General features: G+C 44.1%; 1 protein-coding gene across 1 annotated transcript; it reads left to right on the forward strand.

Moving 5' to 3' along the window:
* Positions 1-4,845: 4,845 nt before the first annotated feature.
* On the forward strand, positions 4,846-22,860 carry rsf1a (remodeling and spacing factor 1a). The gene is made up of 18 exons (XM_014336912.2): positions 4,846-5,126; positions 8,936-9,027; positions 9,145-9,237; positions 9,323-9,528; positions 9,616-9,740; positions 10,188-10,295; positions 10,620-11,940; positions 12,074-12,275; positions 12,369-12,581; positions 13,313-13,417; positions 14,423-14,502; positions 14,608-14,656; positions 15,009-15,115; positions 15,526-15,590; positions 15,979-16,153; positions 16,231-16,463; positions 17,127-17,324; positions 19,121-22,860. The coding sequence occupies exons 1-18, from the start codon at positions 4,973-4,975 to the stop codon at positions 19,894-19,896; spliced, it is 4,302 nt and encodes a 1,433-aa protein (XP_014192398.2). The 5' UTR covers positions 4,846-4,972; the 3' UTR covers positions 19,897-22,860.
* The last annotated feature ends 127 nt before the right edge of the window (positions 22,861-22,987 follow it).

Below are 22,987 nucleotides of genomic sequence, written 5' to 3' on the forward strand. Positions count from 1 at the left end.
TACAGACCAGTGCTGTTACAAGGGTCCAGGTCAGAGGTCAAGTTGTTTTTAATAAAAAGAGAGCAGAATGAGCTTCAGTTTGCTTCAGTAAGAAGTGTGAAAGACTACATTTTAAATTGCAGGCCTGCTGCTGCTGATTAAGACACGGACACCCAGCAGGACTGATGTACATGACACAAATGTACAAAGTTTGATGAGCCCTCACCGAGTTTATTCATTTTTTTCCACCCCGTCATCAATAATTACACGTAGAATGTATGAGTACATAAATCAGAGCACCTCAGCTACAAAAATTTAGGGCACAAAAATATCTTCAGTAAAAGCTTTAAAGTAGCTGATATCAGATGGAAAATTAAGCTTTTTTCCATAAGTGTGAATGCATCGTGAGCTGCTGCTTCAATAGTGGGTCAGTCGGCCTTTCTCTCCTCTTGTTCTCATTTTCCTTTCATTTGCTAAAACAGCTCCTGCTTCTGTGACTCATTTTGGAAGGATTGTAGCTTCACACTAAGTTCAGTTTGGTGGAGACTAACGGCCTTGGCAGTGCAGTGGAAACATGAATGATTTTGTTGCACTCTACCTATTTTTTTTAATATACTTTCAAGCTTAAAGGTTTCAGGAAATAATATTCTAGTTCTTCATTTATTTGCTTGCTTGTTTCACAGCTCTTGGGTGGGCCCCTGCACAGGGCTCCCATTGGATGATTTGGCCCAGTAAGTATGTCAGCTCACAACCATCTCTGCGCATAAACCAGAAACAAAGCTTTACAGGAGACATTCACAAACCGCTGGAAACCTGGGAGACGATGCTGCTCTCAGAACAGCGACTAACACCTCTCCTCTGACATCAGGACGGCAGCGCAGAGTCTCGGCACAGTGAAGACACTTCAGCACCAAACTTATTCCTGCTGCTGTTACACACAATCATATACACACATCTTTATATGCACGTGATGTTAGGAAACTATACTTACTGCTGCACACAGTTTAGAATCCATTATGACTTTTTATTTGAACACTGATATAACTAAAGGCATTTGTTGGTTTTCATATAATATATTCAGTTTTCTAGGAGGAGTGCACACATTTAATTAAAACAATCATATTTACTTTGTATGTTTTCTCCGAGCTCCAAAGAACTCGTTAACAGCAGAGGATCTGGGAAGGAAAACCCTGCAGAGGATCTGCAGTTAACGAGTTGTAATAAAAAATGTTCTGGTTGTAATAAATATGATATAAAGGAACACATGTTTATTATCTGTTAATTTAATATGTCCATTTGTTCAGGTTTATATACAGTTGCTGTGTAAGCTTCCCCTCCTTTGTGTTTGGTTGACCTCATTTTTAAACCTGTTCACTTAAAAACTACTTTTCTTCATAGTTTGGGGAATTTTTCTCATAACTCTTCTATCTGATTAAAATCTAATTAGCTTCCACACTTTGTCCTTGAGCCTCACTGCTTGGGTCCCTCACAGGAGCTAACCACAGAGCAGCCGGTCATTAAAACACAGTATGTCTTTATCCCGTCTTCCTTTTCTCACCCAACTGGTCGCAGCAGATGGCCCCGCCCCTCCCCGAGCCTGGTTCTGCTGGAGGTTTCTTCCTGTTAAAAGGGAGTTTTTCCTTCCCACTGTCGCCAAAGTGCTTGCTCATAGAGGGTCATATGATTGTTGGGTATTTCTCTGTATGTATTATTGTAGCGTCTACCTTACAATATAAAGCACTTTAAGGTGACTGCTGTTGTGATTTGGAGCTATATAAATAAAATTGAATAGAATTAAATTAAAACACACTTTCTCTGCTTGAATCTTTGCAGCTTGTGTTTTGATTCAGTAAATTTGGTGTTTTATTTTAATCCCTTTGATTCTTGAATATAAAGATATTAATAAAAGAGTTCGACTTCCCTCTTGTTTCCCATTTTCTATTTAAAAAGTCTGGCATGATTGCCTTCATCTGTGTCTGTGCTTTGAATGGAGGTATTCAGTGTGTTTGTGATGGGTTCATGTGTAGCTTGAACATAACTTTAAAAATTAGTGTTCAAACAGGGTGACTGGTCCCTAATGTTTGCACTCAGGGAGCCTTTAGATGAAGGCTGTGGCACAGTTTAAATGCTGGCTTGTTGCTATTTTACTAGTTAAAATTATAATATCGTGTTAAAAATCGTGTAATTGCTCTTTTTGTCTATCTGTTGTAGCGCTGTGGCCACAAACTCTCTCTTCAGCTTTCAGAGCGATTAATTTGCCAACAAAAGAGACACACAGGTGACTGAGTATCACCTATACCGCCACCTGTCGTCCTTTCTTTTTCTTTTCCTCGACAAATTTTCTATATTAGGTATCCAGTAACGTCAGCAAAGTTAATTATTTTGGTCACGATATTCATTTAGAGAAATGATGATATTATAAAAGTCTTAATCAACCCTGGAGTTTCCCTCCTCCCCGGCACGATTTGTTGTTTCTGAGCTGGGATTTCCGGCTCAGATTGGAGCCCGTAAAGGGAGCATCCTCCAGGGCGGCGTGACTGTGGATCTGCGCAGCATGCAGCAGCTCTGTGGCAAAGAGGAAAAACACTGATTCATAGAAACGCAACAACAAGCAGCTCTTCAAGCTGAAGTGTGGAGAAGAGTGATGAGGAGCGGCCGGGATCCTGTGCCTGCGTCAGGCTCCCGGTTCGCGCCTGCGCCTCTTCTGAAGTGTGGCCATCTGAGATGAGCTGTTCTGCTCTGGAGATATTTGGGGCGTCGGAACGAAAACCATTTTGAAGTCATATTGATGTTGGTCTATCGCTATGAATTCTGGGGATTCTCGTTCTGCCCTCCGCGGTCCTCCCAAACTTCTCCAGCTGCGTCAAGTTGCAGTGAAATGGGCACAAATGCGCCGGAAATGGGAGGATGTTACACTAGAAAACATAACCGAGAAGCTGGAGGGAAAAAGAAACCCTTAACTGTCCGCTCTCTTTCAGTGACTATCGATGTAACGTTTTGATAACTAACACTTTATTAATCCCAAAAGGTGGAAAAGTCCTAAAACCACACAGGAAACCGATTTTTTAAAAATAGCTTAGTGCAATACAATGTAACGTATCAAGACATTGACCTTACTAAGGTAAACAATAATAAAATAATAATTTAAATACACATATTTAGTAATAATACGATTATAATTTATTGGAATCTGAAATTCAACAATGCAAAATAAACAGAATAAAGCATATTAAGATTTTAAAACATAAGCACAGCAATCATGAGGTTGTGTGGGTGCTTTGAGATCATAAAGGGGCCAATATGTTCCCAATAAGTGCAAATAAGAAGCTGGTTCATCAAAATGGGTATGAGTTAATGTTTTCGGATCGGCTGGAGCTTTCTTTAGGTGCCTTCCCAGCTTTGACAAAAGTCCAGCTGGGATAACCACATTTACTCAGGGCCTTCTTGATGTGCTGTTCTTCTGCCTCCCTGGCCGCTGTGTCTGTGGGGATGGTGTTCGCTCTGTGTTGTAGCATCCTGATGACACCCAGTTTGTGCTCCAGTGGATGATGAGAGTCAAACCTTAAATACTGATCCGTATGTGTAGGTTTACGGTACACGTCAGCTTTTAGATGTCCCCCATTCCTGATGGAAATCTCACAGTCTAAGAAGGCTAACCTGCCACTTTTCATATCCTCCCTGGTGAATTTGATGTGTTGGTCCACCGAGTTTATGTGATCCGTGAATTGTGGTACATCCTGAGATTTGATTTTCACCCAGGTGTCATCCACATATCGGAACCAATGACTTGGTGTTGTTCCAGGATAGTGAAAATCAGTGGTCTTTGATCGGTGGGTTTTGGTCAGTGGTTGTTGATCAATGGTCATGAGAATTTGCATAATTAAGATTAAGGAACTGACCTTCCAGCCCATTGATCCTTCAGTGGGCTGGTTTCAGTCATTATGCAAATTTACTGTTTATAAGATCGGGGAAACCTGCAGTCAGCTGAGACTGAAGAAGTCACCTGGATGAGTGACGAAACGTTTCTCCCACAAAACGCTACGTCCAGATGAACACAATCAACTTTTTTGGAGATTTGTTTTGTTCTGTTTCTCAGCTTAGTATCACTTTCTGGAGCGACGTCATCACTCTTCCGTTTTATTATTTCTTCAGTCATAACATGGGGCGTATGAGTCAGATGCCAGATGTGAATGGAACAGATGATGTAAATAGAGACCCACATCTGTCTCAAACACACATGTATCCCCCTTCTCGGGCTTAATTTTGTTTGATAAATTTGACACAGACTAAAACAAAATACATTTCCTGTGTATTTTCTTTTCTTTTATATGCTTTTGTTGGTGTTACGGTTCACTTCACTTTCACTGCAGTCATTTTTTCTTTTTAAATTCAGCAAGTTAAAAAAAAATGTTTTTCATTCCTGCTTTTTAGTTTTAGTAAACTGTAGACACTGAGATTATGAACCGCTATAAATGATAAATGAATAATCCTCTTCCTGGAGAAACTTCGGCTCTGCTGCCAGGGGGCAGAAATCTCTATCACCTCATACCACACCTGCTTCTATTTGTTAAGATTTCTAATTATTAAACGCCCTGTTGTATCATATTAACATTTTATTCATCCATCTCTTTATTTGACCTCTTTGCTATTTTCTTTTTAACAGAACTCCTCGTTTTGTGTCTTTTAATGTAACAGTGCGACTCTGTGCCATGTTTCATTTTATTTAGATTCTCAACGTGGTTTTATTGTAAATTGTGTTTGATATTTTGGCCCTGGGACAGAATAAGTTCAAACCTTTCAGACAAGTATGTATTTTGTCTGTTTCATAACCTGGATGTTTTATTGTGAAAGTCTGGACCGGAAGCTCCGCGCTCTCCCTCCGAGCAGCCTGACGCCGGTGGACGCTTCGCTCCCTCCATTCATTTCATTCGCACACAGTCGCATCCCAGCAGCGAGCCGAGCCCTCCCCTCCTGTTTCTCTCCGCCTGGAAAGATGGCTGCTCCGGCGGTGTTGAGGAGCTCCGGCCCGCTGCTCTGCCCGAGCTTCGCGGAGGTCTGCTCGTTCCTGGAGCGGTACGGAGCGGCGCTGGATCTGCCCGAGATGACTTTCCCGCAAATGGAGAGATATCTACGGGACACGACTACAGGTGAGAGCCCGGTTGATGGTAGTGTTGGTGTTGGTGGTGGTGGCGGTGGGGCGAAGAAGTGCTGGAAAGCTGCGACACTTGAAGCCAAAGAAGGGGGCCAACACCACCACAACAACCACCATCACCATCGTCGTCACGGTCGCGATGAAGATGACGAAAACTGGAGTGTGTGCGCCTGTGTGTGTGTCTATGGCCCAGCAGGACAGCATCACACCGAGAGTTTAGGCAGCTCAGATCGGCTGTGGCGTTTTTTCGGGTCCCGGTTAGAGCCACTTTTCTCCTCGCAGAAATCGAGTCCGACTCCCCAGTTTCCGAGGAAACGTTCGGGCAGCTGGAAAACACTGGCGTGCTAACATAGAGCTAGCAGACGCTCTGAATTTAACAGTTTGGACTCTGTGCTGAAGTTAGGTGAAAGAGACCGGGGGCACGACATTTGGCTCGGGGTCCCGCGGGGTTTTAGTTGATATCAGGTGACAGGTTATCGATGATTGTGTCGAGGTTGCTATTGATCCGCTCACGTTAAACTTGATGTGGGAGCCATGATGCAGCAGTGACCACACACACAGCCAACCAGCTCGCTCCGGAGCGCTGTCAGGTGTAATTTTTCACCGGCTGCCTCACTGGCAGGCGGGCTGAATTGACAGCAGTGTCCAGTAGGTTATTGGTGCTGTTTGTGTGTATGTATTACAGCTTTAGTGGCTATTTCAGACCGCTGTCACCGCACAGCGGCGACGTTAGCTGAAAACACTGGATGTTATTTTTTTGGCCGTTAGTGAAAGGCTGTCAAATGTGCGCATGCGCAGAAGGCGCAGATTCCAGCCATTGCTAACTAGTTAGCTTCAATTATTTCGTCAACTTTTAATAAAAGTAGAAGACTTGCCGCTACACTTAACACACCACGTTAGGATTTAATAAACATTCATTTCAGGATTATATCTGTCGAATGAGTAGCTTTGTAAATCGCTTCTTATTCGCTGGTGACTTTAAATGACCGTTAGATCTAGTGCTTACTAGCGTATAATTAGCCCATAGCGTTCAGATAAACATAAGAACTAAAATGTCCATGGTAGTCATCAGTAATGTATCCCTGATATTTTTATTGAAATAAGTAATAACCATTACTAATCTGAATTCTAAATGTGATTCTGGGATTTTTTTTGTCAGTTTACCGTGCCAACAGAGAAAACTGGAATTTCCCCCAAATTTTGGAGTTGCGTAAAAGCCTCACACTAGACCACACAACGAGTCACAGGCGTTTAAGGACTTCCATAAAGCCCAGTTTAATATGTCTTAAGACTGGATTCGACACAATCCCCATTCTTTTCTGAGTTCCCAAATAATAATAACAATAATGATAATAATATAATCATAATAAAGTTATAAATAGATTTAGTCTACACAAACGGTTAACAGAAGCAGAACCCAACAAACTAAATGTGAGACAAAGCATATATTTTGTGGGGCAAAGTGGGACACGGTAATAGTGCTGAGAGGTAGTTTTAGAATTTAATATAGTATGTTATTCTGTATTTAACTGCAGCTAAAATATGGTTATTTGTATTTTTGTAATGCAGTCTAAGAACGTCAAAAAGACACTGTGCTCTTAAAAGTTCACATATTCAGTTAAATGGAAAAAAATACAAATTATTCACAGACAAGGTGAAGTTATTACACCTACCCTACCATTTATTCATATTAAACTGTTAATAGCAACATGTTTAGAGCCACACACAGTTAACTATATTTAAATATATATTTAACTATAAAGTATTTATAATATAGAAAATAAGCAAACTATGGATTTTACAGGTTTAGTGTTGAAATGTGAAGAACATTCATGCTCATCGTGTTTGCTAAGCAAACACAGTAGACATGAATGGAAGCAAAAGTTTGTCGTTATGGTGTGATGTGAGTGTGCTGTTATTTTTGCTGATCATCTCTGTTTTTCAGCTGAGATGCACACAGATCTGCGCTTCTCTTTTTACGCCAAACATCTCTCCTGAGACTCACCTGACTTTTGTAAACTAGAGCCTGTCATTGTCTCAATATAATAATACAAAGATTATTTTACTTATTTGAGATCTGGAAAACTCTTCAGTTTCAGCAGCTAAGAAAATTAAAACCAAGTCAGTGAATAAGTACAAGTATTAGTATAGTTAAATAAAGTGTAATAAGTGGGCCCGGGGATTAAAAATGGTGTGGAATTCCACAGAAAGAGGAAAACCTGGTAACTGTACTCACATTCCACATTTTTAAAAAAATTAATCATTAACACTAAAAAAGGATCCAAGTTGAATTTGAGTAAGATAAAGGTCAACAGGATAGTAATAGCAAACTCTTTATTTTCCCTACAGAAATCGTGCTAATTAAACTTAGTACCGCTGACATAGAGCAACAACATCACTGTTGACTAAAATTTAATTGCTAAAAAAAAAAGAAAAATAAACATCCTTAGATTGAGTCTTGGTAGTTTTATTGAGTCTGGGATGTCTGTGAGTTGTCTGCCTTTAGAGTGTGTTTTTATTTGTAATGTAATGATGATTAAACCAGTTAAATGTAGTCCCTGAAGAGTACTCTACCATATTTTAATGACCAAGTAAATGGTCCCTGCTGTGACAGCAGGACATCTTTTTAAGCATGCAATGAAAATGAAATGGCCAAAATGAATGAAGCATTTCCACAGTTTAAATCCAGATATAATTTAAATATAGTTTAATGCTTACCTTCTTCAATCAATCTCAGATCTTCATTCTTTTATTTTTTATTTAAATGTGTGATTCAGCATACCTCAAAGAATTAAACATTAAAAAGTGTGCTTTCTCTCCTGCAGCACCTGTCTCAGGTAAACTCGCTGATTAAATACTTCTGCCTTATTTGCAACTTTCTTGCGCCCCCTACTGGTGGCAGGATCTGTGACACAAACATACAGCATGGCTCTGACAGCAATAATAAAAAAGAATGAAATTAATAAAAACTAAACAGTTTCAAACGACAAAGACGTGAAGTGAAACGAGCCAAGCCACTCTTCAGACTAATGAAATAAAACTGTGATAATGTTTCATTTAGAATCTCAGTTTATGGCTTTTAACCCACTGATGTGATGGGCTGACAGTTGGCTGAAATATCCCCTGAAAATCAAACATTTAGTCGACTAAGTAGCTGCCTTGCTCATTTATTTTGTACCCGTGACACAGTAAATATTTATTAGTTGGACTGAGTTTCTGTGCAGAGGTGATAAGAAAAATGAAGCTGCCATATATGATAACTGGCCCAGTGAGCAGTGTATTTGTTCGGGTGAGCCTGGTTTTATCGCAGCTTTTGATAAAAATGAATTAAAAAGCCCCCCCTACATCTAAAGTGGTACATGCCAGTCAAAGGAGCTGTTTTTGTCTTTTCACAGTTTACAGGTGGTCCTGTTTAGATTGATATTCAGCTGTGGTTGGTTGTCAGCATAAACTACAAATCTTCTTGCTTTTGATTTGTCTAAAGGATTTTTCTGCAGATATGGTTAGTGCATATTTCACCCTCTTAATAAAAAAATGGGAACATTTGTGTTAAACACTTTCTTTGGCTGCTGAGAAATAAAATAATTTAACAATTTGTCAACATGCCATAAGAATGTAAGCACTATCCGACAGTTTGTGAGTGACTGAGCTCAGAAATGGCACACAGAGAAGTGAGAGATCAGGTTCAGATACCAGAATAACACAGCGAGGCCACTTCAGTGGGGTGAATGTTTGTTGACACTGGTTCTGGAACATTACGATGAACTGTGTCGTGTTTCTGATCGCCCTGTCTGTGTTTTCCAGTTCCTAAACCCCTCGTGGAGCTCCATGTGAAGCTGCTCAGGAAACTGGGGAGGTCTGTGTCTGCTGACCGCTGGGAAAAATACCTGGCTAAGGTGAGAGTTTGACATGAGCTCAGGAGTCAGGAAGGAAGGGTAACGTGTCAGTCAGTGGGTAAAGGGACGCAGTTAAAACTGAAAGCTTGATCCTAACAGAATCACTGTTTCTTGTAGGTCTGCCAGGAGTTGAATAGCACCTGGGCATGGGAGCTGGAACAGAAGGGCTACCAGGAGATGTCCATGGAGTGCAAGTCCAGCATCCTGAAAGTATGACACCCTACTTTAGTTTGTATAAAAGGCTGAAACTTCTCCAGACAAGGCGCTAACTACACTGATGTTCTCCACTCTTCAGTACCTCTGCGAGTGTCAGTTTGACGAAAACCTGAAGTTCAAGACGGCGGTCAACGACGAGGACCCGGAGAAGATGCGTCTGCAGCCTGTAGGTCGGGACCAGCAGGGCCTGATGTACTGGCTTCAGCTGGACCAGGAGCAGAACATCCGGCTGTACACGGAGGAGCAGGACGATCTGGACGGATCCACCTGGAAGTGCATCGTTAGGTTGTACTTTTGTGTCAGGCTAAAGTTATGTAGGTTGTCTCATGTTTGTCTTTCTGCTTACACTCTTATGTGCGCCCATCCTCTCAGGACTCGCAACGACCTGGCAGAGGCTCTGGAGCTGCTGAAGGCTCAGGTTGATCCAAACCACAATCAGGAACGAGACCAGAACCAGGCTGGATCCAGGAGTGCCAGCCCTGCACAGAAAGAAGCTGGTACGCTGGATTATTGAGTTTATATAGTTGAGTTCTCATCAGTGCACAGAGGATTTGTAAATGCATGGTAGTAATAACCTTATAGTTTAAATGGAGTAAACCTTCAAAATCATTTGAAGGTTACACTTCACGTCTAAAAAAACATGCAACCAAAACCTGAGAGATTCCAGATTTAACAACAGCGAAACGATAACTTCCATTGAGGCAAAAATTATACTGAGTAATCTCAAATCCAACTAACACAGGTCAAAACAAATAATCTGAGCCCACAGCGGCTGATCTTAGTCTAAAAATGTATAAAATCCCGCATCTCACCACAAAAAAAAATTATTATTATTCGACCCTACAGAAGCAATTTTAACGGCAAAAATTGTTGAGATTTTTTCTGTCCTTTATAATAAACAAACGTTTGATTCAAACTATTGTATTTTTTTCATATTGATGCAGGGGATGAGACGATCAGAAGCACCAACCCTGAGGCCTCAAAGACTTCAGAGGACTACGCTGACAGCAAGAAGGTTGACCCTCAAAACAGAGAAAAACAAACCAGGCCAGGTATGTAGGTGAAAGAGACTGCCTCAGGTTTCCATCCACTATCCAAAACTAGCAAAACCATTAAAAGGACACACTAAATGCCCAACCAGGACATACAAAATGACCAAAACAAAATACGAGCAACCCGAAAGAGACTGAAGAATCAAAATGAGTTGCATCCATCCATCGTCTTCCGCTTATCCTTGTCAGGGTTGCGGGGAGGCTGGAGTTTATCCCAGCTACCATAGGGCGAGAGACAGGGTGCACCCTGGACAGGTCACCAGTCGCCAATTTACCTAACCAACCTAACTGCGTGCATCTTTAAAATCTTTTTTCTTTCTGCAGAGGTGAAGGAGGAGCTCACACCGCCGCCCATCAAGCAGGAAAACGCTGATGCTGAGGTGAAGGAGGAGAAGACGCTCCTCAAACCGTCTGTCTTTGATAACCGCGTGAGCACCATCACCACAGTCATCAAATCAGAATCGAGGGACGCCGACGCCCCCAGGAACACAGTATCGGTTGTCATGGCGCCCGTGGCTAAACAGGAAGAGGAAGCGGAGCGAGCGGTCGTCAGGAGCAGCCAGCAGGCCAAGATACCACTGAAGAAGAGGGAGCTCAAGCTCGCAGAAAGCTTCCACAGCAATCACCTGAACAAGACCAACAGCAGCAGTATTATTGTCTGTAACCCGTCAGTGATCCACACCAAGGACGGTCACGGAAGGGAGGCCAAGCTGTCTAACTCTTTAGTGCCCCCTGGTGGTTCATCTGCCTCGCAGCCGCATCTGGTCGTCAGCGCATCAAGGCTGGAACTCACCAATGGGAGAGCTTTGCTCCTGCCGCGCAAAGATGGGCAAAATGGGGTAGTAGGTCAGGTGGTGGGTCACGTAGGAGTCATCCGCAGCCCATCTGAGCGTCACAGAGCGCCCGGCGCCGAGCAGCAGGAACAAAACGGGCCAAATTCAGACCTCCGGGACTTGAGAGCAGCGGAGGAACAACGTGAAGGGAGCCGGCAGTCAGTGTTGGTGAGGAAGGGCCTTACAGAAGGGGAGACACCAGCGGGAGCTGCCACTTCTTCTCCTCCCCCTCCTCCTCTTCCTCCTCATGCACTAACGGAGGCTCCGACACCCTCAAAAATGGACTCTGTTGGCGTTTCCTCGCTGTCTGAGAATGCAGAGGAACCCAAGAGGCAGACAGCAGAAGATGAGGGTAAAAACACCACAGACGAGCTGGACAAGGAGAGGAAAACTGGGCAGGATGATGAGAGGGAGGAGAGGAACAGGGAGGTGTCTGTGCTCAGTGTGGCAGAGGGATTAAAAAAAGACGACCGAGTGAAGAATGAAAGAACTTTAGTACAAGCGGAGGCAGAATCGGGAAGCTCTGTTTCACCTCCGAAACTGGACCAACAGGATAAAAAGGACGACCAGGAGGAGGGCGTCAACGGTGGGTTAGCAGAGCAGAAAAAGGCAAAGGCCTCGGAGGAGCGGCAGGGACTGCTGGAGGAAGCCTCCTCTGAGCTCCAGAAGGAAGGAATCAGGCTAAAGATCAAGATTCCTCCCCACCGGAGAAACAAGCTGAAGGGGAAGGCGATGAAGGAGGAGGAGAAAGGGAGGGAGCTGGAGACGCAAGAGGAAGGGAGGCCGCTGAGGAGGTCTGCGAGGATCTGCAGGTATGTGTTCAGTAAAATCCACGAAGCTGGGGGATTACACAGTAATGTTTGTTTATTTTTGTCCATTATTCTCAGCTGCAGTCGGTTTGATTGTGACGATAAATTCATCCCATCTAAACCTCTTTTCTTGAAGATCATCTGCTTTGCCAACCTGCAGGCCAAGCTCGAAGGTGGCTGAGAGCCAGAAGAAGAACCCACAGAAAAAACATGCACTACCCACCAGAACGAGGGAAGAAGAGGAGGAGGATGAGGATGAAGAGGATGAAGAGGAGCAGAGCTCAGCTACGAAGAAAGACAAAAAAACTGAACCCGTCGAGCAGATAAGGAAGCGAAGGGTAACAGTTCCTGTCAGGTCATTTTTACCTTGTTGCTCTTTTTCTTCGTCTCTGTGACCATCTCGTTCTCCCTCTGGCTTTCTGTACTTCCAGGGTAAACGAAGACACCGGCGCCCCCGGTGGTCAAACATACGCACAAAGAGGCGCAAACTTAATGAGGGAGGGGAAGTGGAGGACAGGGGGAGGAAACGGGGAGAGGAGGAGAGCGAAGGAGGGAGCGACTCAGAGGAGGAATCGTATAAATCCGAGGAGATTCCCAGCGAGGACGCCTGCACTCACTGCAGCCTGCCCAACCACCCCGAACTGGTGAGTGTGCGCTCGCGTGAGTGCTTACAGATACAGAGATGTCTGGACGCTGCGCCCGGTTCTGCTTCAGTCCTCATGACTTAAACTCATCATGAGAACATAAACGTGAGAGCTCATCCCCCAGGCTGTGCTGACACTAGAAGACACTTGTTTAAGGTGTCTGCGGTCTGTGTGCACACGTGTGTGGGAGTATAATCCTGACTTAATGCTCAGGAGTCTGAGTGGGAGGAAATCCAACATCCCAAAATCTTCTGCAAGTCTTTGTTTTTTTTGGAGGATGGAGGCAGTTTTAGAAGCAGGTCAATGGGGGTGTGGTCAGCAGACCAGATGGTTGTAGCCAGAATGACGTCACTCATTAGTTTGTGACGCCCCGTTATCAAACTCCAACTTGAGCATTTTCACCATCATGCATCGTGTTTCCTTAAAGTCATTTCTAAAAATAATTCGAGGGTCTGTGTCTCTTTACTTTGAGTATATCGTTTTGTGCAGAACCTAAAATGCTGCTGAAACCTTTTCATTTTTTATTGTGTTGTTTGTAAACTGTCACCAGTTCCAGCTGCACTCTGAAAGAATTCTGTAATCATGTCTAAATCACAGAGACACGAACAGAAACTCAGAGGCTGCAAAGCAGATGTTTGATAACTTTCTCTGAATAAAACCATAAATGTTAGAAGCTGTCATTTCTGCTGGTTTGTGTGGAGTTTAATGTGTGTGTGTGTGTCTGTCCTTAGATCCTGCTGTGTGACTCCTGTGACAGTGGATACCACACTGCCTGTCTGCGGCCGCCTCTCATGTTGATCCCTGATGGAGAGTGGTTCTGTCCCCCCTGCCAACATGTAAGTGTGACACTGAGAGGATGGACTGATTCCGTCATGTCTGCTGATGAGAATATAACTCCCAAAGTCCTGTTTATGGTTCAGATAACTGACAGGAGGAAGCAGTTTTGTACTGATACTTGATGCTTGCTCACAAAGAGTGAATATAAACGCCACATTAACAAGTTCCCAGTTAACAAAAGCCTGGATCCTTCCAGTGTAGCTTTGCTTGAGTCACAGTTTGAAATAATTCTCCTTAATTCATCCTCACACTGAGGGCCTCAGTATGCCTGCCACACTGGTCACTCTGTATGCTGACTGTGGCAGCTACATACCAGTTTACCAGTGCTGGGGTGCGAGTACTCACTGTGTTGTTCGCCACTCAGACAAAAGCTCCAGATCAGCTTTTGTAAAAGAGAAGAATTACAACTGGAAGAAAAGAAATCTCCCTCATTGTAACCTGAGACTCGCTGAGCTTCTGTGTCATTAACACTCGTGTCTTCAACCCGGCGTCGGCACAACGCAGCAGATCACAGAAATAAAGAGGCTAAAATGGCATCAGTCAGTTTGCACCAGCAGATGTGGCGATCGTAACGGCCCCATGAAACAAGCCCTTTTAACTCCACCCACTTTGAGACTTTGTTTCGATTGGCTGGCCCTCGTAAACAGAGCTTCCATGGTCACATCCTGAGCTGTGAACTTGAGATGACCATATAAGGAGGATCCGTGTTTGCTGACATCATACAGATCCAAGTGTAGAAAAAACTGTCTGGAACAAAGCATTTAAAGCAGGCTGAAGCTTTTTATTTGACACTGGGTCCACGTTTGTTATGAGTATCTGTCATAATGGTGTATGTTTGCCAGAAAATATGTAAAAGCATAGTAGTTTCACTTAGACCAGCCCATCTGCTTGGCTTACTGTGTAAACAGTTTAAAAGGGAGGTGAGGAAGATGAGTCGACATCAGTGTATAATTTATAGATCACAGAGTGACAGAGCTGCGGTGGTTTGTTTTTCCTCTGTTCAGAAATTGCTGTGTGAGAAACTGGAGGAACAACTGCAGAATCTGGACAGCGCTCTGAAGAAAAAGGAGAGAGCAGAGAGAAGGTACACACACACACACACACACACACACACACGTTTGGATGAAAATGCTGCGATCAGCATACCGGTTTAAAAATTTGACACAGCTTCTCTGTTCTTATCTGTCAGGAGGGAACGGCTGGTGTACGTAGGAATCAGCGTGGAGAACATCATCCCTGTGAGTACATGAAGAGCACGGCCACTTCGTCACTTCATTGGAATGATGCTCCGGCCACTTCCTTTTGCCTCAGACTATGGAAATTAAATATCTGCATTTGTTAGAATTTTTCTCTTCACTGAAATGTTTGAAAAAAAAAAATCAAAAGTGCCAAAAAACAAATGTAACAATCAAAGCTGTTACTAAGGTATGTGAGGCACAATCAACATGCAACAAACACGGCTTCTAACTCCAGTGTCGCTGTTTTCTCCTGCTTTCACATAAACACTGCGTTTCATCTTCTGCATCTTAAATCTGTACGAGTTTAGATTTTACTGTGGAGCATTTAAAAGAACGTTGTTTGGTGTCCTAGGAGGGAGATGAGGAGGAAGAGGAGAAGTCTGCGAAGAAGAAGGATTCCAAAAAGAGCAAAAACCTCGGAAGGCGATCAACCAGGACCAGGAAGCACATCAGCTACAGGTGGGTGTCGCCTGGGGGTGTTCAAGGTGCTGGAGGAGGTTTTTACAGTTGACTCTCAGTTGTTGAAGTATAATATTTAAAAAAACGTAGAAAATCTTAGAACTACTTTTAGTTCAGTTTATCAACATAAACCGTCTGAAAATTCTGCCGTCATTGATTTACATTAATTGGGAGGCAATATGGTGGCTGTATTTATGCATCGTTCCAATGAGCAGAAGCCACGAAGACGACACCTTCGTGTGTGTCTGTGAGTTCTGGTGATGGGTGGAAGGGTTATGCTTCTGGCTGCTGACCTCTGCAAGCCACCAGGCTCTTATAACGCTGCCTGCAGGATGATTTAATGACCCGCACACGTGGGGGGAAAAAAGTGAAATGACAGAAAGAGGCTTCAATCAGCTGTTTTGTTCCAGGTTTGATGACTTTGATGATGCCATTGATGAGGCCATAGAGGAGGACTTCAGGGACCTCTGTGGAGGTGAGTGGAGGAACTGCAGGCCCAGTAAGGCCTTCTTTTAGATCCCAGTTAAATACTCATTCACATGGTTTATATATCAAAGTGTCTTCATATGAATGTTATTCTCTTTTACATTCTTAGCACAGTTTTATTCTTTTGACTTTCAAATTTTGGATTATTTTAATCACTGTATGTACAAATACTTCAGACTGCATGTCTGGCAGTTTATGAGGGGCAGCCAATCATAAAAAAGCAGTTTTAAAGAGGGAGGAGCTTGTTTGAGACAGGAAGAGCTGAGGGGCTGCACTGAGGATGAACAGATGAAATAAATGAGAACATCCGGTCTGCTTTCATTTACTTTCACCCAAAGTCGATTTTTCAGCACTCACGTGCATTATTCTCGCTTCAGGAGCGGGGCGGGGCAAAGACCTCCCCACCAGCCTGTCAGAGGACGGGAAGGAGAGTCAGCGGCCAATTAGAAGCCAGACTCACGCTGCACGGAACAGGAAGAAGCGGAGACTGAACGACCTGGAGAGCGACAGCACGGCGGCGGAGAGCGAAGACGAGTTCATGCTCAGCAACAGGTGACACAGCGGGTTCTCTCCAGATTTCTCACTCATCTTGTTTGCCGGCTTATTTATCCCCCTCTTCCTCTCAACAGCTCAGAGGACGAAGATTTCGGCGCATCCGGAGCAGACGACGATGAAGAGGAGGAAGACGAAGACGCGGGCAGTGATGCCGGCAGCTGGGATAGCAAAACTCGCCCCAGACAGGCGCTGAGAGGAGTGGTTAAACACAGACCCGGCAGGAGCCGTGGGCGGGGCAGGAAGCGGCTGAGACGGCGGCGGAGACGCTCCTCCGACGAGGAAGAGGAGGAAAGCGAGGAAGAGATGGGTGAGACGGCAATATTGATTGATTTTATTACAGACTGAGTTGTGTGTATTTAGTGGAATAAAGAAGTTTAACAGTAGGTTAAATAAATATTAAGACAATTATCAGGAAACTATAAATATAGTTAATTATAACGACACATTTAACACAATCCTGGAGTCCTGGACTTTCCAGAACAGGGGAGATGTGAGACAGGCAGGCAGTGAGCAGCAGTTTGGCTTCATGCTGAGAAAGAGCTCTGCAGATGTAATGTTTGCTTTCAGGGTGTTGATGGAGAAGTTTAGAGAAGCTCAGAAGCTGCTGCGCTGTGTCTTTGTGGATCTGGAGAAAACAGATGATGGCGAGAAGCTGTGCTGCTGCATGAGGAAGCCAAGAGCAAAGTGAGGGTGATGCAGAACATGCACAAGTACAGAGAGGCAGGGGTCAGGTGTGCAGTGGGAGTGACGGATGGTTTAAAGGTGGAGGTGGGATTACATCGGGGGTCGGCTCTGAGTAGTTCTGCCTGACCTCATCTGTCAGCGGAGTTTCTGTGGACTGATCTGCGGGGAGAGCCGGGGAGGTTCAGATAGGAACAGATTACATGTGTGTGAGTGAGAGGGAGACAGGTGGAAAGGTGTCTCAGTGCTGACTGATAACTAGTTCACTTGTTGGTTGTTGGTCTCTCAGACTCGGATCAGTTCAGCGACATGACGGACAGCAACAGTGACAAAAAAAGGCGGGGCCTGAGGCGGGGCCAGCGCCAACAAGTTAACTACCGTGAAACGTCGGAGTCGTCGGACGACTCGCGAGCCTCCGCCAACAAGGAGAAGGTGAAGCGCCACGGCAGGCCTCGCAAGGAGCGTCTCTCCAGCGACTACAGCGACGGTCAGTCACCATCAGAGCGTAAAGGACGAGTTTTAATCAGCTCAGTCGCCCTTAGGAGAAATCTGCTCGATGTTTTCCAGATTTATCTCCATAATGGGGAAAAAATGTCATATATCTTACTTTATCCATCAGTAAGTCAGCAGGTGGTAGTAGAGCAGGGCGATATGGCCAAAAATATTTATCACGATATATATTTGACAATTTGCGGTAACGATATAACCGACGATATAATTGATGCGAGACAAAATACAACTCCACAACATTACGTAGCGCAAAAAGACAACCTTCCATTTATTTTCACTTAAACAAGAAGCTGGTTTTTATGTACATTAAAGCTTTATAAAAATGTAACAGTGCAAATGCAATTCAAGGATTCCTGAATGGCATAGAGGAAGATGTACTTACCAGCTGACAAAGCAAATATCATGTCGACAAGTTCTTATAACGCACTAGACATATGTTTCATAGGCTAACACTGGCGATCTGACCTTATATTCCTAGAGCGATAACCATGTATAATATACACTGAAGTTTAAAAAGAGGTGCTTTGCAACATTAAACTGCAGCGTGCAATACGTATTTTTCGGACATAGAGGTGCAGCAGGGATTATATAGAGCACATTAAGGGCGAAACAAAGCAGTCAGTGATAGAATCAAACTTTGTATTTAATATCTTCTTTATCATTAGCGAGCTAATCCACTTCTGTACCATTGATTCATTAATGTTGAATTCTCTGGCAGCTGCTCTATTCCCATGTTGTTGCAGTATATTAATGACTAACCTCGTATTGTGGATGGATTATCTCAGTTGTTCTCCTGACTGAAGTTTGGTCCGTTTACAGCATCCTGCCATGCGATTGCATTTGTCTCTAACCATGAAGAACCTTCACGTTAACTTTTATAAGTGGAAAAGTGTTAGTGTTCGTCCTCCAGCTTCACTGTTTATGTTATGCTAACATAGCTGTGTCGCTAGCGATCACGTAGCACATCATTATATACCAGCTAGCCCAACTTCAGTAACCCTACAAACGTCACTGCTGTTTAGTTTCCTGTCTTCATTTATGTTGGAAGTGATAGCAGAGCTGTACGTTTGATTTTTTTCAGAAATCTCTCAGTCAGAACATGCTATATCATGCTTAGGTAACTAGCGAAACTAGCGAGCTAACTTCCGCTAGCTTCCTGCTAACTTCTAACTCCGTTAAATGTAATAACTTTTGTTTTCATGGATGCCTGGAAGTTAAACTTCATAGTTACACCTGGTAAAGCAGCAATGCTGATCGTTTTATTAAAGATGAAAGAATTTAGACAGTTTTTAACTCTAAGTGATGCTGCAGTGTTGTTTGACCTGAAGCATACGGAGTTTAGGACCCAGATTACTCCCAGATTTAAGAGCATCTTAGTCCGACAAATACGACAATAACGACGGCCGCTTGCATGTTCTGCAAAAAAATGTGCTTTGTTGTGTATCTGACGGACAAACACCAAACCAGTTCCACATCACTGAAGTTGCACCATTTTTACAAACCAATTCTGGTTCATCTGTTTCACTCAACAATCGGCCATGTGCGTATGAAAACAAAGGCACTGCGCATGCGCGTTTTACTCCCATTCTATCGCGATATTTCATTTTCCTATCGTTGCCTAACATTATACCGGTATTACCGTGAACGGTATAATATGGCCCAGCCCTAGGTGGTAGTATCATAACTATCAATAAGCAAATGTTTACCTTTTGTTGATTTTAGGATTCATTGATTTTTGTTCATAATGACTTTTTCTGTCTTTTTTTCCTTCAGTGTCGGCTTCTTCCAGAGATTCAGAGGAGGACGATTATGAAGATGAGGAGGAGGATGACCAGAGGAGGAGAGTGAACAGGAGGAGGAGACACGAGGAAGACTTCCGGACAAGGAGGACGAGAGACAAGAGGAGGAGGAGGTACGAAGAGGACGAGGGAGAGAGAAGGAGGCGGCTGAAGAGGAGACTGCAGGAGGAAGAGGAGGCCGAGGAGGAGAGAGACAAGCGGAGGAGGTTAAAGAGAACACACAGAGAGGAAGAGGAGGATCTGGAGAAGATGGGGAGGGGGAAGAGGAGAGAGATCCTGTCGCAGCAGCGGCGCAAACGGCTCGCCCAGATGCTGAAGAAACGGCGGCCTTCGACGGACGAGGAGGAGGAGGAGGGCGAGGAGGACGACGACTCGTATTCTGAGTCATCATCGGAGGAGGATCGTCCGGTCCGCAAAAGACTGAACCGCATCGACTCAGATGACGATGAAGAGGAGGACGAGGAGGACGAGGAGGACGAGGACGAGGAGGATGGGAGACAGAAGACGGTGACCAAAAGATCTTCAACGGGGGAGAGGAGAGCTGACAGCGACGCTCAGGAAAAGGAGAGGGGCCGCAGCCTGTCTCCGCCAAACGGACATCGGACCTCCAGAGGCCCAGAGCCCAGAGACGCTGCAGGGTCCGGCAGGCAGGGCAGGCACAACGGTCCCTCACATCCGGAGGAGGGGGAGGGAGAGGAGGAGGAACAGAGGGACTCCCGAGACTCTGTCCAGAACAGTCTGCAGTCATGATGGCTGTGTGCGTGCACAACGCTCGCTTCTTTGTTCTGCTTTTTCTTTTCAAGCCTCCCGCCCACTGCCCGGATCTCACTCTGACTCACGTTCCTCACTCTTCTTCTTCGCCGTCGTGTTGTGTTAGAGCGCAATTGTCCACAGTTACACGCTGGAACAGAAACTCATGGTTACCCATTTTTATAGCAGGCGGGCGGAGCTGACGCCTCCCGGCAGCAGGATGGCTCCACCTCACCGTCCACCCGACAGGTCCGTGTGACACCATCACAGCTGGGGGGGGCGGTTCGTCTGTCGTGTATTTCATCTTAAAGCACTTCATCATTCTCATAGCACCTAATGAGCCGGCACCGAGGAGGGCGTCGGCATCAAAGCGAGCACTTTGGATCAGGTGACGGTCGGAGAAAACTCTCTCGAGGCTGAATATTTGTGGGTTTGAAGTGTCGCTTGGACAAAACTTTTATATATAAATATTAGGATTTAGAAAACTGGTTAATCATTATTTAATGATATTTTATAAAACAGTGATTCTCAGTGTGGGATGCAGAGCCGCAGTGAGCTACGAAGGAACTGCAGGTGGACGACGTGAAGTTAATTACACTAAATAAATGTAACTTTTCAAATTTCTAATTAAGTTAGAAATTAAATATTGACATTTAAAAATGAAACACCACTACTGAAAAAAAGCTGCCTGTTATGCCCCCAGAAAATGTAATTATTTGAGATAAAAATAATCAGAGCCTGCAGCTGGTCCATGAAACCGACACTTTCAGATAAAACTGAAAGTCGGATTAAACAGTTTGTGCTCCACAAAGATAATTTGGTTCTTCAAAGCAGCTCTAAGGTCAGATCTACACGGCTACACGTTCAGTGTAACCGACGATACATGATGTCCGGCTGTGATCGGTCGATTGTCTCGATCCTTCAGCGTTCCCGATCGAATCATTCACTCCAGTCAGTTCACATTGTTATTAATTTGCACAGATTTGTAGGAAAGAAAAAGGTCTTTAAACAGCTATGAATGACGTGAGCCGGCCGCCGGCCTTCATCGCCCTCTATAATCAGCTCATATTTTCACCTCCTTCCTCTTCTTTGCTTTCACCTGCCAGGCCTCAGTCACGAGCCTCATTCTAACCCAGCAAAACAAGACATCTCTCAGTACAAACTGAGTTTTCGCAGTGATGATTTTGTCCTCCGCTGGGATTTGGGAGGATTTTTTTAAAAAGTCCTGAGGTTAGGGTGACGGAGAGCTCCAGGGGTTAAAGGTCACAAAGCATCATCTGCTCTGTGATCTGTTTATTAAAAGCTCAACAGAAAAAGTTGACTTTTGCCCTAATGTGAGAGTTTATGACTGAAGAGGGAACGTCTGCCGTTTCATTTTGTGTTACCTTAAACTGTTCGTGCTGTCTGTGAACATTGACTGTGCTAATCCAGGCTTTGAGGAACCAAATAAATCAGATTTCTGTTACCGGGTTTAACCGATCCTGGAACTTTTTTAATCGTACGGAGGTCCCGGCGCTGAAAAGTTTTTACAAGTTGTTGTAAATATAGACTCTGAATCTGTAGCGAGCTCCGTCTCCACGTCGCCGCTTCGGATCCAAAGTGTCTGGCTTCCTCTCGTCCTCGTGCCGGCGCGTTTGCTGTACATACTCTGCCTGTTCCTTGTAAGATAATAGACGTTCTGTTCTCTTAGTCCTCTTGTAAAATATAGTGTTATATTTTCTATACGAAGGAGAGGAGGAGAGATGCTGCTGCGAGCGACCTGCAGATCGACCGGCGACCAGCGGTTTTTGTTTCCGCAGCGGAGTTCCATCAGAGCAGCGTGGAGCCCGTTCACCAGTAAAACCCCGTCTCACGGCTCAGTCCCGCCCCGCGTCTCCGGAGCGTTTTAACAGTTTGAACGCCTCGTTTTAAGGAGAAACAAATCTTCATTTCTGACCGAGGCTCAGGGGAGGAAAACGAACACCGATCACTAATCAGAGTTTTGTTCCGTCAGCTTCTGTTTAACCGTCGCACACAGTCGAATCACTGTCAGGGCTTTAACCTGCTGTTAATGAAAAGAGGCTCCATTTATCTTTAAATTTCCACCAAGCTCACCTTTAAAAGTTGGACTCAAACATTTCCGCTGACCTTACCGAGACTTTCTTTTGGCACTGAAAAGTTTTTCTTTAGAGTTCAGATGATGATTAAACTTCAGGCCTGCGTTTATCAAACTACTCAGAGTTCACCTCAAAATGCTCTTAGAGGTGTAAAAACGTTTAGAGCAGCTGTTTTTGGATTCTTTAAAATCATTTAATTTTACTCAAATACTAAATATAATTCAGTGTAATATAGTTATAATGCATAATTATATCAACAGGAGGAAATACATGGAAAAGTACAAACCCAGTCAACATGTTTGTTTTTTTATGCATTAGTATATTATTGTTTCCTCACAGCCATCACGATGAATCTGCTTTGAGACCTTATAAATGGCTGATGGCTCACAGCGGGCCTGTTCTGCATGATTCAAAGTTCATAATAATCTGTATTCATCTGGCACTAGGCCTCAGTTCAGCTCCAGTATCTGAAATGAGCTGTCTTTGCCCCGCCCACTTTAAGTTTCTTCTGATTGGCTGCCCATCGTGAATGGCAGGTGGGTGGGGCATCTCTGCCACAGATGACCATATGAGGGATATCCTCTCTCTGTAACATTATACAGATCATCAATTTCTCTTTAAGTGGTTTGATAAATTCAGCCCTGATGATTCGGTTCTGATTGGATGATTTCATGATTTCAGCTTCGAATATTTTTTTTAAAGGTGTGATGTGTAAAAACTACACAGGCCACTGAGTCCGCTTCCATCATGATAGACGCAAACCTGAGTGTTAATACTGACTCACAGAAAACAAGGCGCCTGTCTGAGCAAAGCTACTTCTTGTCAGGTTGGACGTTACAGTCAGAGGCAGGAGCGGTCATGCTCAGAACAAAGCTAACGTCGCAGCTGTTACATCTTTACGTTGTGCTGTTAACTTTTATTAGTATTTCTAAACTGACAGTTTTACAAACGGCACCCTTTAAAGGTGCTTTTTGTAATGACCCTCTGCTACATGT

The sequence above is a fragment of the Haplochromis burtoni genome, unplaced genomic scaffold (genome assembly GCF_018398535.1).
Source record: "Haplochromis burtoni strain Fernald_Lab_line unplaced genomic scaffold, NCSU_Asbu1 Contig_153, whole genome shotgun sequence".
NCBI lineage: Eukaryota > Metazoa > Chordata > Actinopteri > Cichliformes > Cichlidae > Haplochromis > Haplochromis burtoni.

Excerpts from the sequence above, each read along its gene's own strand:
- rsf1a (XM_014336912.2), top strand. The coding sequence starts at position 4,973 with ATGGCTGCTCCGGCGGTGTTGAGGAGCTCCGGCCCGCTGCTCTGCCCG. Across the intron at positions 14,503-14,607 it reads AAGGAGAGAGCAGAGAGAAG|GAGGGAACGGCTGGTGTACG; the intron begins GTACACACACAC and ends CTTATCTGTCAG. Across the intron at positions 17,325-19,120 it reads CTCCAGCGACTACAGCGACG|TGTCGGCTTCTTCCAGAGAT; the intron begins GTCAGTCACCAT and ends TTTTTCCTTCAG.